General features: G+C 52.3%; 1 protein-coding gene across 1 annotated transcript in view; it reads left to right on the top strand.

Moving 5' to 3' along the window:
• Positions 1-15450, top strand: part of PLB1 (phospholipase B1) — a 127315-nt gene that overhangs the window by 18065 nt on the left and 93800 nt on the right. The window contains 7 exon segments of the mRNA XM_050754033.1: positions 2459-2521; positions 3239-3318; positions 5145-5220; positions 6437-6541; positions 7987-8043; positions 13572-13643; positions 14719-14793. Of these exon segments, the coding sequence (XP_050609990.1) occupies positions 2459-2521; positions 3239-3318; positions 5145-5220; positions 6437-6541; positions 7987-8043; positions 13572-13643; positions 14719-14793 (528 nt within the window).

Here is a 15450-nt window from a genome sequence, read left to right as displayed (position 1 = left end):
TGTAGTCCCAGCTACTAGGGAGGCTGAGACAGGAGAATCACTTGAACCCAGGAAGTGGAGGCTGCAGTGAGCTGAGATCATGCCACTGCACTCCAGCCTGAGCAACAGAGTGAGACTCTGTCTTTAAAAAAAAAAAAAAAAAATGCTCTGTAGAGACCCAGGGGCCACTGGAGATCCTTCCGTGGGCAAATGCTGAGGAAGTGGGCACTGGCTGCCACCTGACCTTACAGAGCAGGTGTCAAGGTTTTCCTAAAAGTTCCCACAAGAAAAACATGTTTTACCATTAAGAGGAAATGTTGAGCTACTGTCCTGCCCCAACTTAGGACCTGGAATTCTCTTCCCCTGTAGAGACCTTTGGGCTCCTTTAATGGGAAATAAAAAAGGGCCTGTGTCCAGTTGTTCTTCAGGAGTTTCTTATGACCAAAGTCAGAGCGTCGAGTCAGGAATTATCCATCAGGTGTGACAATGGCTCTGAAGGCAGGTGCTTCGGAGGTGAATGATAACCTGGCTCACAGCAGTGACCTGAGGATGCTTTTTGTGTCTGGACACTTGCTTGCTGCTCTCTAGTTAAATTTAGCTTTATTCATGAGTAAGATTTTAAAAATCAGAGGAAAATGGAAAAAGAGCTGATGACAAGAAAGCAGACACATTTATCCCTTGCAAATGTCTCTAACTACAGGTGGCAGCCTTTTGGAGGGTACACTGCTGTGGGAGTCAAGAAACCTAAACGTGTTTCTAGTTTTTGACTGAGTAATCCCATTCCTTGGTATAAACCCCGAGAAAATAATTTATTAGAAAGAGTTAAGTTGGGTCTCAGGCACATGTTTGATAATAGACGTTCTTCCAAACCAGGGGGCAAATGATACAAATGGAAATGTACCAGTTCATTTGAAGAAATCAGCTTTTTCCTGACTTTGGGTTCCAGGAATTTATTATGTGTGACCTTATAGAGAAGGGACATCTTATAGGAGCATAATGTGTTCTACTGAGAAACGGGGACAGCTGGTGTCCTGAGCGACAACCATGCAGTGCCTGGAATGACTGGGTGGGCCCCGGTTCCCTCTGCAGCTGCGAGCAAACACCTTGACCAGGGGTTTCTACAGCAAGAGTCACACTCTAGGGAGGGCCACGCAGGGTCCCCCGCCTCTCCAGGGATATGGTACAGATGGGCAGCGAGGGTGCCTCTAGACACAGTTCCCCCCGGGGTTTTCAGGAAAGCGAGGGTGATGTTTGATGTCACGGTCAGGGAGTGGCTCACTTAGGAGAAAACTAGACAGAAGGCGTTATGGTAACAGACCTGCTGAACTGGCCTCCCGGAAGCCAGCCTCACACCGAAACAGAGACAGCCGGTGAAGGGGCAGAGAGACAGGGACACTGCACTTCCTCCTGTGCGGTGCCAGCCCGGGTGATTGACAGCTGTCTCCAGAGTCACTGCCTGTGTCCCCTCCGGGAAACAGAACAGCTCCTTGGCCTTCCGTGTCTTCCTGTCTGAGCCAAGTTGCCTTAAGGGACAGCCAGTCTGCAGGCAGCTAGGAGTTTGTCTTGTGATTTTTATTATTTTTCACATTGAAAAGGTAAAGCAGGTGTGAGCCACTGTACCCAGCCTGTAATCCCAGCGCTTTGGGAGGCTGAGGTAGATGAATCGTTTGAGATCAGAAGTTTGAGACCAGCCTGGCCAACGTGGTGAAACCCTGTCTCTACTAAAAATACAAAAATTAGCTGGGCATGGTGGTGGGCACCTGTAATCCCAGCTACTCAGGAGGTGGAGGTTGCACTGAGCCAAGATCACACCACTGCACTCCAACCTGGGCAAAAGAGCGAGACTCCATCTCAAAAAAAAAAAAAAAAATGGTAAAGCAGGTCCATTTTTGAGGTGCTTCATTTGCTGATTTTCATTACCTGCAGGAAGGGGAGTGGTATGTGTGTTGGGTGGGTGGGAGATGTCTTTAACTCTTTCTCTAGGAACCCTTATCTTAGAGCAAGCACGGCAAGAGAAAGGCTGATAAAATAAGACCACGTAAAGGTTCCGAGGCCCCTCTGGGGCCTTAAATACAGGGTTAATTGTATTTCCCTGTTGGACCTGATTTTCTTCAGGAAAAAGCGATTCCTCAAGTCTTTGGGAGTAAGTCTCCCGTCCCTCAGTGTGAGCTTCAGAATCACACCAGGTATTTCTGATCTTGCTCTGACTTTGAGTCTACCCTTTCCTGGTGGAACTTGTCAGCTAGGGGGAGTTCGGTTTTCCATGGTGGATGATGGGTTGGGGAGAAAACGGATGACAAAAGGAAGACAAAACTAGGAAGCTCTGGGAACTCTTATCTTCGTTTGTGGAATGCCAGGTCTAGATGGGACCTTTGCCCGTGGTCTTGCCTGGCAGGGATGGGCCTGTCGTGAGTCTGGGTGGCCTCACCTCGTGGTCCTCCTGCAGGCACCCTCACTCAGCACGGTTCTCCTCTCACAGAACGGGCGTGTGGCGGGCAGCATGGACGAGCTGATGGGGGTGCTGGACTACCTGCAGCAGGAGGTGAGGCCGTGGGCCCAGGGCTCCCCTGAGGGCGGTGGGGCCCATTTACCCTCATATGGCCTCCACCAGGGTGGGGAAATGGACTCCTGTGAGGGGGACTGGGACCCTTGGGAAAGGGGAAACTTTAGAGGACCCCATCTTCTCATCCTTTCAAATGAGAACATGGGCCAGGAGAGCGCACTCCACTCCTGCAAAGGAAACTTCTGAGAGAAACTCGACTCTTCCTTGAGTCCTCAGTGGCCCTGCTCTGCCCTAAGGCCACTCTCTAGCTGAGTCTGGGGCAAGGACGAGATGGAGGGGCCTGAGGACCTTCAAGACCTTTCTGCTCAGTGACTGTGACGCTGCTGCAGGGTCTGAGAATCGGCTGGGGGTTGCTGTGGCTCTGCCTTCTGCTTTGCTCCTCTGGAGGGCAGCTTTCCGCTGGAGGGGGCTGCAGGCCCATAGCCCCAGTGGTCTCGCTGCCCCGTGGACACTGGTGGGAGACTCCCCACCCACCGTGAGGGACAGAGAGTCCTGTTTCTGGATGGCACAGATGCAGGGCTGGCAGCGCGGACTGACCCCGACCAAACATCTCCCAAAGGATCATGCCAAGTTAATCAAGGGGAGGCCCATCACACTCAGCCACACCCCAGATGGGGCCCAAGCAGGAGTTCCAGAAAGCCCAGCAGTCATGGCGACTTGGCAAATACTCACGTTCCTCTCTCTGTGTCCTCCTAGGTCCCCAGAGCGTTTGTAAACCTGGTGGACCTCTCTGAGGTTGCAGAGGTCTCTCGTCGGTATCAGGGCACTTGGCTCAGGTAAAAGGGGAAGGGGAATGAGACGTGCATCTGTGACACGGCTGTCACGTGTGTGTCCTGTGGGGGCCCTTCATGTGCCTTAATCTATGAGGGACCCTAAAGAACAGAGGCCAAGGGAGGCTGAGAAACATGTGCAAGCTGACACCCGAGCGAGTGGCAGAGTCGGGGTGGGGCGGGCCCCCTGCCAAGCATTGTTTTGGGGACTGAGTCAAAGAATAAAATACTCGGTCTGGTTGATGTCATGCCAGAGGCTCTCCTCCGTGCCAGAGTGATTTGAGAGTTCGCCTTGGCAAAACATTCATAAGCTAAGAAGTGTTACTTCTGGAAATTGGATAGAAAAACGTAGCCTAAATGTAGTTTAACTTAACAGAACTTGATTCCTATATATTTCTGAAAATGTTCATAGACTTTAAACTTTTTGGAGCCAAATCCTAAAAATTTTGGCTCTGGACCTAGAAAAGAAGTTCGTGTAGAAAAAGTCAGGGCAAGGGTGGTGGAGAAAAGGGTGCTGGAAAGGAGAGAAGGGGGTACTGAGGGGAAGGAGGGCTCTGAAGAGGACGCAAGACAGAGAAGGTACAGGGGAGGGAAAGGAGAATGGGATGTGGGTGTCTGGTGTGAAGAGCAATGAAGGGGGAGGAGGAAGACTGAGAGATGAAGAGGGAGAAAAAGCTTCCCTCTATCCCATACTTATCCACTAGGAAGAGCTTTTCTCCATCCCATATCCACCCCCCAGGAAAAGCTTCCCTCTATCCCATAGCCACCTCCCAGGGAGAGCTTCCCTCTATCCCATACCCACCCCCAAATCCATACCCACCCCCCAGGGAGAGCTTCCCTCCATTCCATACCCACCCCCCAGAGAGAGCTTTTCTCTATCCCATACCCACCCCCAAATCCATACCCACCCCCCCAGGGAGATTCCCTCCATCCCATACCTACCCCCTAACCCATACCCACCCCCCAGGGAGAGCTTCCCTCTATCCCATACCCACCCCCAAATCCATACCCACCCCCCAGGGAGATTCCCTCCATCCCATACCCACCCCCTAACCCATACCCACCCCCCAGGGAGAGCTTCCCTCCATCCCATACCCACCCCCCAACCCATACCTTACCCCCAGGGAGATTCCCTCCATCCCATAGCCACCCCCCAGGGAGAGCCTCCCTCCATCCCATACCTACCCCCCAGGGAGATTCCCTCCATCCCATACCTACCTCCCAGGGAGAGCTTCCCTCCATCCCATACCCACTCCCTAACCCATACCCACCCCCCAGGGAGATTCCCTCCATCCCATACCTACCCCCCAGGGAGAGCTTCCCTCCGTCCCATAGCCACCCCCAACCCATCCCCATCCCCCAAGGAGATTCCCTCCATCCCATAGCCACCCCCTAACCCATACCCACCCCCCAGGGAGAGCTTCCCTTCATCCCATACCCAACCCCCAACCCATACCTTACCCCCAGGGAGATTCCCTCCATCCCATAGCCACCCCCCAGGGAGAGCCTCCCTCCATCCCATACCTACCTCCCAGGGAGATTCCCTCCATCCCATACCTACCTCCCAGGGAGAGCTTCCCTCCATCCCATACCCACCCCCAAATCCATACCCACTCCCCAGGGAGAGCTTCCCTCCATCCCATACCCACCCCCAGGAAGGGACCACCCACCCTCTGTTCTTCCCAACATTTGTGTCCTCTAAGACTTAAGCTTCTTCGTCCCTACTCCTTAAGCAACTCCTAGGCCCCTTCTTCCATAACAGGCAGCCTGGATGCACCCCCTTCCCCCACACTGCCTCCCCTCTCCCATTCCTGGTGTGTTTCAACCTGCAGCCCTGCGCCAGAGCCCTGCAACTGCTCAGAGGAGACCTCCAGGCTGGCCAAGGTGGTGATGCAGTGGTCTTATCAGGTGAGCCCACCCTGGGAGCCCGGGCTGCTGGCTCACAGGGGTGGGGTGGTTGCCAAGGAGAACGGGACAATTAGTTGAGTTTGCTCATGTTAGGACGTCTCCAGCTGAATTCAGGACTAAGTCAGGAGCAAAGAGAGCTGCTCTTGCTTCACGTTGTGGTGGTGATTTCGGGATTCCTGCGTGTAAAATGGGGGCTACAGTACGGGTAGGGGTACGAGTAGGGGGACAGTGGGGGCACTTTAGGCAAAAGGTAGTGAGGAACTTCGAAGATTCATTCTGGAATGCTTTTGGTCATCAGTGCCACTTGTAGTACCACATCTGGAGCGGGTGAACTGGTTCTGCCCAGTGTGTCTGTCCCCAGCCTACAGCCCAAAGGCAAACCAGGGCTCCTGAAGATGCACATTCCAGTTCACAGAAGAGACCTCAAGAGAGGGTGAAGGGGTTAGGCGTGGTGGCTCACACCTGTAATCCCAGCACTGTGGGAGGCTGAGGCGGGCAGATCACTTGAGGTCAGGAGTTCAAGACCAGCCTGGGCAACATGGTGAAACCTCGTCTCTACTAAAAATACAAACATTAGCTAGGCATGGTAGCATGCGCCTATAGTCTCAGCTACTCGGGAGGCTGAGGCAAGAGAAGTCACTTGAGCTTGGGAGGTGGAAGTTGCAGTGAGCCGAGATCGCACCACTGCACTACAGCCTGGGCAAGAGAACGAGACTCTGTCAAATAAATAAATAAGGGTGAAGGGCTTAATGAAGGCCATCATCCCTCTTAGCAAACAGCACAAAGCACAGTTTCTGTTAGCATGTGTTAACATGATGAATTTTTATTTGAAGTTGCATGGCACCTCTCTCGCTCTGGAAATGACAACATGTTTTGAGTGGTTAAGGCCCCTGCCTCTACCAAACTTAGCTCTTGAAGAGAGCAGGGGGCCCCACCATACGCTGGGCTTTCTTGGCATTCCTAAGCTTCCAGAGAATATATTTTAGGTCTGTCTCTGGTATTACCTAATGCTGGCACTTCAGAGACAAATGAAAACTCAGCTGAGCTATCAAAGAGCCCTGAAGGGTGAGACAAGAGGGAGCTTCAGAATAGCACTTGAGAACAACGCGAGGGGCAGATTCTGTCCCAGGGCTGCTGAGAATGATCTGGTCAGGGCTGGGGCTGGCTCTGCTTTGCTCATGTTCCTGGATGGTCACCTCTCTGCTCCCTTCTCCAGGAAGCCTGGAACAGCCTCCTGGCCTCCAGCAGGTACAGTGAGCAGGAGTCCTTCACGGTGGTTTTCCAGCCTTTCTTCTATGAAACCACCCCGTCTGTACCCTCGGTAAGTGGGGGCTGCATGGCGTATCGAGAGGGTAGTTGGGGCCAGGCGTGGTGGCTCACTCCTGCAATCCCAGCACTTTGGGAGGCCGAGGTGGGTGGATCACCTGAGGTCGGGAGTTTGAGAGCAACCTGGCCAACGTGGTGAAACCCCGTCTCTACTAAAAATACAAAAATTAGCCAGGCATGATGGTGAGTGCCTGTAATCTCAGCTACTTGGGAGGCTGAGGCATGAGAATTGCTTGAACTCAGGAAGCGGAGGCTGCAATGAGCTGAGATTCTGCCACTGTACTCCAGCCTGGGCAACAGAACGAGACTCAGTCTAAAAAAAAAAAAAAAAAAAAAAAAACTGTGAAGAGTGTGGTGGGGAGAAGGCCTGGGCCATACATCTGTTCCTGCCCCCTCTCCCACCCTTACCCCAACAAGCCTCAGCCCAGTTCAGCTCTCCTGAACTCAGGATGCATAGTCTTAGGGGAAATACCCCCATATTCTCTTATACTTTCCTGTACAATTTCCTCACAGGGTTGAACAGCCCACATGAGACGGGCTGTTAGAGGCAGGGCAGCCCAGGGTAGCCCAGGGTGAATGGCCTAGCTTCCCCTTCTGGCTCTGGGGTGGCCGGCTGTGTGACCTTAGACAAGGTGTTGAACTCTGTTCTGTAAAATCAGGGCTGTTTAGTAACATGTCCTCCCTCTCGGTGGCCATCAGGGCCACATGAGTTAATACTTAGGGGGACGCAGAGTGGCGTCTGGTGCTGGGGAAGCACTCGTACCTCTTGGCCATCGTGCTTATTCTGAAGAGAATCTCCAGGGATTCCAGCTCTTGTCCCTCCTGCTGCACGCTCCTCTCCATCCATCTCTGGAAGGGAGGGGAATCTGAGTTGCCCTTACCCCCTCCCCCAGATCACTGGGCAAGGGGCCACCCAGACCATGTGGCACGTGGTCCACACTTGCTGACCGAGGTCTCTGCAGCCTCTGGGGCCTCAGTCCTGTGTCTGGGGACAGTCCCTTCCTCCAGGCTTCTGGCTCCTGCCTGTTGGAATCCTTGTGCCATCTCCATGCCATAAACAGTGTTTAAAGTGATGGTTTAAGAGGATGAGGAGAAATACTAGCTCACATTCCCTTCCTTCATCCTCCTACTCAGATCACACCTGAATCATTTCCCTGCCACCCCCTCCTTCCACTATTTAGTTCAGTGACACAGAACCCCATGATGACATGGAGCTGCCTGATGTGCCACCTGCTCCTGCAGGCCCTGACCTCAGAGCCCTGACCCCCGTCAGTGGTCCCATAAGTGCCCCTGTTATTGATGAGAGGAGGGGCTGAGAGAAAGGGCCTGGACAGATCAGGCCACCCCAACTCTACACCAGAGAGGGCTTCAAAGTGTGCAGCAGGTCCGCTGCATTCCTGGGGAGACACAAGGTCCCGCTGTCAATTGGTTCTCTTTCAGGAGGACCCCCCACTCCAGGATTCTACCACACTGGCCTGGCATCTCTGGAATAGGATGGTGAGTAGATGGGCCTGGGGTGGGACCCACAGAGGAGGGGCAGGGTCTCCACCACCACTGAGCCCACCGTGCTGAGGAGGGGCCCCAGGGCGCCCCAGGATCCCAGGACAATGGTTCTGGGCCACCAGGGATGCTTCTCTCTCCTGGTGACGCCCTCTCTGACTGACTGAGAGTTTGCCTCGCCACACGTACTGGGCTGCAGCCAGGCCAGGGAGCAGCAGGGGTCTCACCGGAGCCTCAGCCCTGCTTTCCCAGAGGCGGGGCCGTTTCTCAGGGTCTATGTGAAAGACCTGCTTGAGTCTAACACTGGGGAGTGTGCTCCCCTCACCATTGCTGTTCAGCCTGCCCTCACACTTAGTCAGTGTGCGGTTGTCAAGGCCCAGGGTGGTGCCTGGGACAAGCATGGACTTCAGTGTGATGAAGGCCTGGGTTGGAATGCTAAGCCCACCACTCGAAAGCTCTGTGAACTCAGGTCTCAATGCTCGTTCTGCAAAATCCAGGTCAGTCCCTGGCCCAACATGTCTAGCGCGCAGCTCGCTCCTGGCCTGTAGTAAGCACTCCCCATGGGTTGGCCTTTTTACTGTAACTGTAACAGGATTTCCCCAGATTCCAAAGGCCCCCTCCAGGGATATCTGGGATTAGTCAGGGGATGGAATGTGACGTCAAGGCTTTGAACCTTTTCAGGGCATCAGACGGAGACCTGATTTTGCCATTTATTTTCTTCTCACCCAAGCTGCCTTATTTTTAGAATTCTAGTGACAGAAATTCATTGTTCTTTTTTTGTGGATCCATCTCTACAACTGACATAGTGTGTTGAGTACCAGGGACAGCTGCATTTCAGCACATGTGAGCCAGTGTGAAACAGAGTGCAGGGAGGGAAGGGGCACAGCCTCCGACAGTCCCAGACACTGGAAACATACTGTCCTTTGAAGAAGGCATTTGAGTTCTCTGAACAGGGACGTTTGTCAGTGTGCCTGGCACTTGCAGGGAATATGTCCCCAGAAATCCACTTTGCTGCTGATCTCCCATGATGGGCAGAGAAGAGGAATCTGGCCCCTCCAGCAGGGACTGCTCTCCCAAACCCTCTCTCAGGGAGAGCAGGGCTGATGATCCCACCTCAGCCAAACCTCTCCCCTCCTGCCATCTTTCTCCCAACCAACAAAAGGACACCTGTGACATGGCCTGCCCTTGGAGGTGCCATACCACCTTGTACCCTGCCCTTGTACCCTCCATGGTTCCAAGAAGGACACAAGAGACCCACCAAATGTGGCTTCTGTCCTCACCAGGCTTCAGGTGTAACTGGGAAGGGCCCGACAGCCCAGAGGAACAAGAGTCAACAGGGACTTAGCCAGCAGTGATGTGCTGGGCCATGCACCAGGAAGCAATGTGAAGGATGAGGCCAGGAGAGCCCATGAAGAGGCAATTTGAATGGGCTTTGTGAAATGTGTTGGAGGAGGTCAGGGAGGGCGTTCCCAGGCAAAGGGACCTTTGTGAGCAAAGGGCATGGAGAGAAGAATGCGTCAGATGCAGCAGCAAGGGCAGGAAGAGGCCTGTCTGATAAGAGAAGAGATATGGAGATAATAAGGCTCCGAGCATGAACGGAGCCCTTGAGCACCAGACAGAGAAGCTGGAGAGAGCAGGTCCAGGGAGGGGCTGGATTCCTATCGCTTTCTCCCTTCATCATGCTATTTGTCCTTGATGTTGGTGGCAACAGCAATCATAACCACCTTTACAGAGCTGCTGGGTGATGGTCCCGTGCATACAAATAAGGTACACCCCACGTACGGTCTCTTAAAACTACTTGAGGGTCAGGATGAGCACGTACACAGGAATGGAAGGTCTCACCCTCAAGGCCAAAGGCCTGTGACACAGAGAGTGTCACAAGGGCTTAGAAGAGGAGGAGGATGTGGCTTTCCTGGGTAAGCAGTGACCTCCCTCTCTCCACACCCATACGACAAATCCAGTTTCCCAGTGCAAACCAGAGGTTCCTGCGGCCTTAGCCAGCAGGGACATGGGGAGCGGGGAGAGACAGGATCAGAGGGGGTTCCCCCAAGCATCCCCAGTCCCTAGTTTCCTCACAAGCAAAATGCCAGACCATCCCACAGTTCCCAGGTCCAGCACAGCTGCTGGAACACATCAGAAGCTCCTGCAGACCCAAATTCAGCCATGAGAAGCAACGAGTGTCACAGGTTAGGGCAAAGGGCCCTGGACGGGAGCCAGAAAACCTGGGCTGTGGTTTCAGTCCCACTTTCGGTGGTTTCTTGAGGCAAGTCACATGGTCTTTCGGGGTGTCCATTTTCTCTACCTGCCAAAAAGGTCTAAACACCCTTAGCCAGCACCTGAGGGCTTGTGAAGATACAGGAGGGCACTGGGCTCCTCCTACCCTTGGTTTCGCTAATTGCGACCTCCAGGTGCAGGGAGGGCAGGAGTCTCTGCCACCACATCTATGATTCTTTGCTGGGCTGGACTGGGACACCGAGGTGGAAAGCAGGTGTGCCTGTTCTGTGTCCACCCTCGCAGACACACACAGTCCAGGTGAGGGCTGCCCTCTGTGTGGGGAGCAGAGAGGGACCGGCAGAATCCCATGATCACAGGGAGTCCAGGTCCACCACTCTGTCCTCAACCACCCCTGGACACAACTGTGGGGAAGGAGAGGAGCTCTCAGCTCTGCAGCCTACAAAGCCACATCAGCACGTCAGCATCCTCCCTCCCTCCCTCATCCTCCAAGCCCTAGCATAGGTGAGCTTTGAGGACCAGCAAAGGAAAAGTTCCACACACCAGCGTGGGAGGTGGCAGCAGCCCCATCTAAACGTGCCTGGAACGTCCTGGCTGAGTGAGGCCTCCAGGCTGAAGCTTGTACCGATGCCAAGCCAAGGAGGATTTTGTGTCTGGGACACGGTTTGTTCCCTAGGCCCTTTCTGCTGCTGCCTCAATAATTTCTGGTAATTCTTGTACATCGGTCGTTTTGAAGGGACCCACCTTTAGGGAACTGATGTCTCTGGCCCTTTCCGCAGTCACTGACCCCACCTTATGCCAAGTCAACACCAGGGGCCCAAGCCATGGGCAGAATAAGGAACTTGGGGATTGCTCACAGCCCAGGGAGGATTCTGCTGCTCGGAGGGAATTTTCAAGGTCATTGCCCTCACCCCTCCGACACTGCAGTTCATTCCTTGGTGGCAGGGAAGCCATGCTGGTGAGGTGTGCAGAGTGGAGTGGAAGCCCAGACCGGCCCCGGTTGTCCCTGGAGTAGATAGCAGCACACGTGCGTTTATGGGCCTCACAGCGTGGCAGGAGAAAGAGGCACATACAAGAAATTATTTGAAGTAACTGTGTCGTTTCCATCCTCTCTGGGGATGCAGGAGAAGAAAGGGTCAGAGTCAGTGTAAAGGGAATGAATGGAAGCAAGGAGGATGGAGGAGACTCCTAAAGAGAGATTTAGGACAAAGTTCTCAACAGAAATGGGCTTCTTGGGAAAACCTATGAATTTTCCTTCTTTGAGGCCCTTTAAAAAAAATAGTCTCTGCTGTATCCACTTTATCAGAATCATTTAGATATGGCTCTTTCAAGGTTTCTTTCCAGATTCCATTATGGATTAAATTCTTGGAAGATGGGGGAAAGGTGGGTGTGGTGGCTCATGCTTGTAGTCCCAGCACTTTGGGAGTCCGAGGCAGGAGGAATGTTTAAGCCCAGGAGTTTGAGACCAGCCTGGGCAATGTGACAAAACCCTGCCTCTACTACAATATGAGAAATTAGCGGGGCATGGTGGCACACGCCTATAGTCCCAGCTATTCAGGAAGCTGAGGTGGGAGAATCACCAGAACCCGGGAAGTCGAGGCTGCAATGCACTGTGATCACACCACTGCACTCCAGTCTGAGCAATGAGAGTGAGACCCTGTCTCAAAAAAGAAAGAAAAAAAAAAAATGGGGAAGAGAAGGTGGCAAGACAGATCAACACCTGGCCCTCACCCAGGCCTGCTCAGTACTTCCTTTGACAGCCGCCTTGAATGTTCGAGGTGGGACCTTGTTTCTAGGAGCGACCACCATCAGAATGAAACAGAAAGGAGCATGGAGTCTATTTCCTCCCCTAGGCCGTGAGTTAGAGAGTTGCCACTCCTTTTCCAAATGTTCAGCTAATTATACCTTCTTATCTGATTCTCCTTCAGTCTGGCTGAAGAGCCAATTCCACTAAGGGTAAAATTATTTTCTTGTTTCTTGTTTACTGGGGCACAGATGCTGGGGTAAGATACCGCTGCGGAATCTGAAATCCTCAACCGAGCCAGACAGGCTGCCTCATCCAGTAGCTTCTCACGTCCCTTGGCAGAGTCATTGGAAGGGGAAGTGAGGGCCAGAGGTACCAGCAGAGCCCAGCAGCTGTGGGCAGCCAGAGGACAGGAAAACAGGTTCTCAAACAGTAGGAAATAGCACGTGCAGAAGAAAATCTGCAATCCCTCCAAGCCTTTTCTTTTTAAGTGTTTATGTATGTATAATGAACATTTTAAAATAACAAAAAAACTTTAAAAAAAAAATCCCTCCCTCCTCTAATTCTTCAATGGCCTTCACTTTCCTATGTCTAATGCTTTTACTAAGTTGATAATCTGCTGGTTTCTCCTGCTGTTATACCATAAATATTTTATCTGTGTTATTAGATGTCATTGGATGGCCTTTGTGGTTGTCATTTAAGTAGCTGCCTATTTCAGAGTGGATACCACACCACCCGCTCCTGGCTCACTAGATACTCTAGCGGTATGTGAGCGCTGGCTGTGCTGTGTTCCACGTCACTGCATTTGTGACCCCGTGAAAGACATGAGACTTGACCCAGGCCCCATAACTTGCTTCACTCAGAGCTGTGGAAGCAGTTCTCAGGGAATGGAGGGTTTTCATTCTCTACTGTGCACAGATTTACCTACGTTTGGGTTGTGGACACAGGCTGCGGGCAGGACTTGGGAAAGAAGACATGCTTTATGCAAAAGCGATGCATTTGCCCTTCCTTCCCATACCGGCTCTCCTCTCTAAGGGAACTTGAATCCGTGAGCCAGAAAGTAGCTGGGCAGCAAGGAGGGGACAAGAACCCAAGCTGGATAACCGGCCCCCACGTGATCAGAAAGCTGCGTGACCCATCGCGAGATGTTTGGATGGATTCAGGATACCAGTGTTGGAGTCCCAGCTCTGCCCTGGCTGGCTGGGCCCCACCTCAACCTCTGTTGTGCAGCTTCTCCTTCTAGGAGAGGTAGACTAGGAAGTCCCTTCTATATATATATATATATATAAAAAAACAAAAGCTTCCTCTCATTCTGTGGTTCTCAAACTCGGGTGTGCATCAGAATCACCTGGAGAGCTGCCCCAGGGACAGACTGCTGCCCCAGCCCCGGAGTCTCAGACTCAGTCGGTTGGGGCTGGGGGCTGGACACGTGCATTTCTAATGCGTTCCCTGGTGCTGCTGCTGGACTAATACGTCTTTCTCACTGGTGGCTTGGCAGGCTGCTACCTGCACAAAACTTCCCTGTTCTAAAGCCCACGTTCCTTTCTAGATGGAGCCAGCAGGAGAGAAAGATGAGCCACTGAGTGCAAAACACAGGAGGCCAATGAAGTGTCCCTCTCAGGTAGGAGGGACTGGGCAGGGGAGGGACTCTTATTGAATTGAGGGTGCAGGGTGGGTGGCCAAGTGGGCTTTGCTGTGACGTGGGTCTTACCTGAGATAAGAGTCCTGGCTCTGTTCTTCTGGGGCCTGCACACAGTTTTGCATACATAGCAGGCCTGATGTTTACAGCTGTGGGCCACGAGAGCTGTTTCAGCAAAACAGCAGCCCCCTCCATGCCTGTGGAAGGCATAGGAACAAGGCCACAGCTCACCTGGCCCCAAATGCTGCCCCCACGTATCTCCTCTGGGTCCTGGCCCTCTGCCTCAGATGCTGTTTCCAGACCTTCCTCTACCTCAGAGTGGCAAAGAAGGGAGGGATGGTGAGTATCTAGGTGCCTGAAAGGCAGATCATTTTGACTACATCTTAAATATGTGTCTAGTATGTAATAGGCTTATAATTAATGTTTCCAAATAAGTGGATGACCAAATAACTGGACATAAATGAATGAGATTTTTTTTTTTTTTTTTGAGATGGAGTCTCGCCCTGTTGCCAGGCTGGAGTGCAGTGGCACAATCTCGGCTCACTGCAACCTCCGCCTCCCGGGTTCAAGCGATTCTCCTGCCTCAGCCTCCCAAGTAGCTGGGACTACAGGCACGTGCCACCACGCCCGGCTAATTTTTTTGTATTTTTAGTCTATCATTTAATGCTAGTCAGGTATTTGGCTTTCTTGATGAATTGGTAAGTTTTTTGTTACTATGCAATAAGAAGTATACCATTCACTTTGTTTCCCTTTTTGCTTTGGCTGCCAAGAAGCTTAAAATTAGATTCCCTTCTCATCAAAATATATGTACTTAGCCTGGTAGCATGAACCCCCAGGGTAAAGAGCAAGAGAGACTGGCTGTCACAAATGGGAAATGTCAGCGCATTCATGAGTCCTTCAGGGACCAGAGAGAAGAGCCAGAGAATGGTTTGGTCCTCATTGGAAACATGATGTCAATGTTCCCAGTTGGCCAAAAGCATCACTGGATGCTCAAGCCTGATAATTAAGGGATGCAGACTTCTGGGTCGCAATTCCAATATGTCACCTTTCCCTGCAGGAGAGCCCCTATCTGTTCAGCTACAGGAACAGCAACTACCTGACCAGACTGCAGAAACCCCGAGACAAGCTTGAGGTAAGGAAAGGGTTTTTGTAATTGACAAACATGCAAATGAATCCGGGGCTGCGCTCCTTGCTGAATCTTTGGAATCTTCCACGTGTTTTTTTTTTTTCTCTCTCTTTTGAGATGGAGTCCTGCTCTGTTGCCCAGGCTGGGGTTCAGTGGCGCCATCTCGGCTCAATGCAACCTCCACCTCCTGGGTTCAAGCAGTTCTCCTGCCTCAGTCTCCTGAGTAGCTGGGGCTACAGGTGCGCACCACCACGCCTGGCTAATTTTTGTATTTTTTTAGTGGAGACGGGGTTTCGCTGTGTTAGCCAGGCTGATCTTGAAATCCTGACCTCAAGCAATCTGCCTGCCTCAGCCTCCCAAAGTGCTGAGATTACAGATGCGAGCACTGCACCCGGCCTGGATTTTTTTGAAGCAGATCAACTGGCCAGATTTGCAACCTCAATACAATTTTTTTTTTTTTTTTTGACGGGTAGGAGGGGACAGAGTCTCGCTGTGTCACCCAGGCTGGAGTGCAATGGTGTGATCTCAGCTCACTGCAACCTTAGCCTCCTGGGTTCAAGCGATTCTCCTGCCTCAGCCTCCTGAGTAGCTGGGATTATAGGCGCGTGCCACCACACCTGGCTAATTTTTTGTATTTTTAGCAGAGATGGGGTTTCACCATGT

The sequence above is a fragment of the Macaca thibetana genome, chromosome 13 (genome assembly GCF_024542745.1).
Source record: "Macaca thibetana thibetana isolate TM-01 chromosome 13, ASM2454274v1, whole genome shotgun sequence".
Taxonomy (NCBI): domain Eukaryota; kingdom Metazoa; phylum Chordata; class Mammalia; order Primates; family Cercopithecidae; genus Macaca; species Macaca thibetana.
Note: the sequence above shows the minus strand (reverse complement) of the source record. Positions and strands in the feature narration are given on the sequence as shown.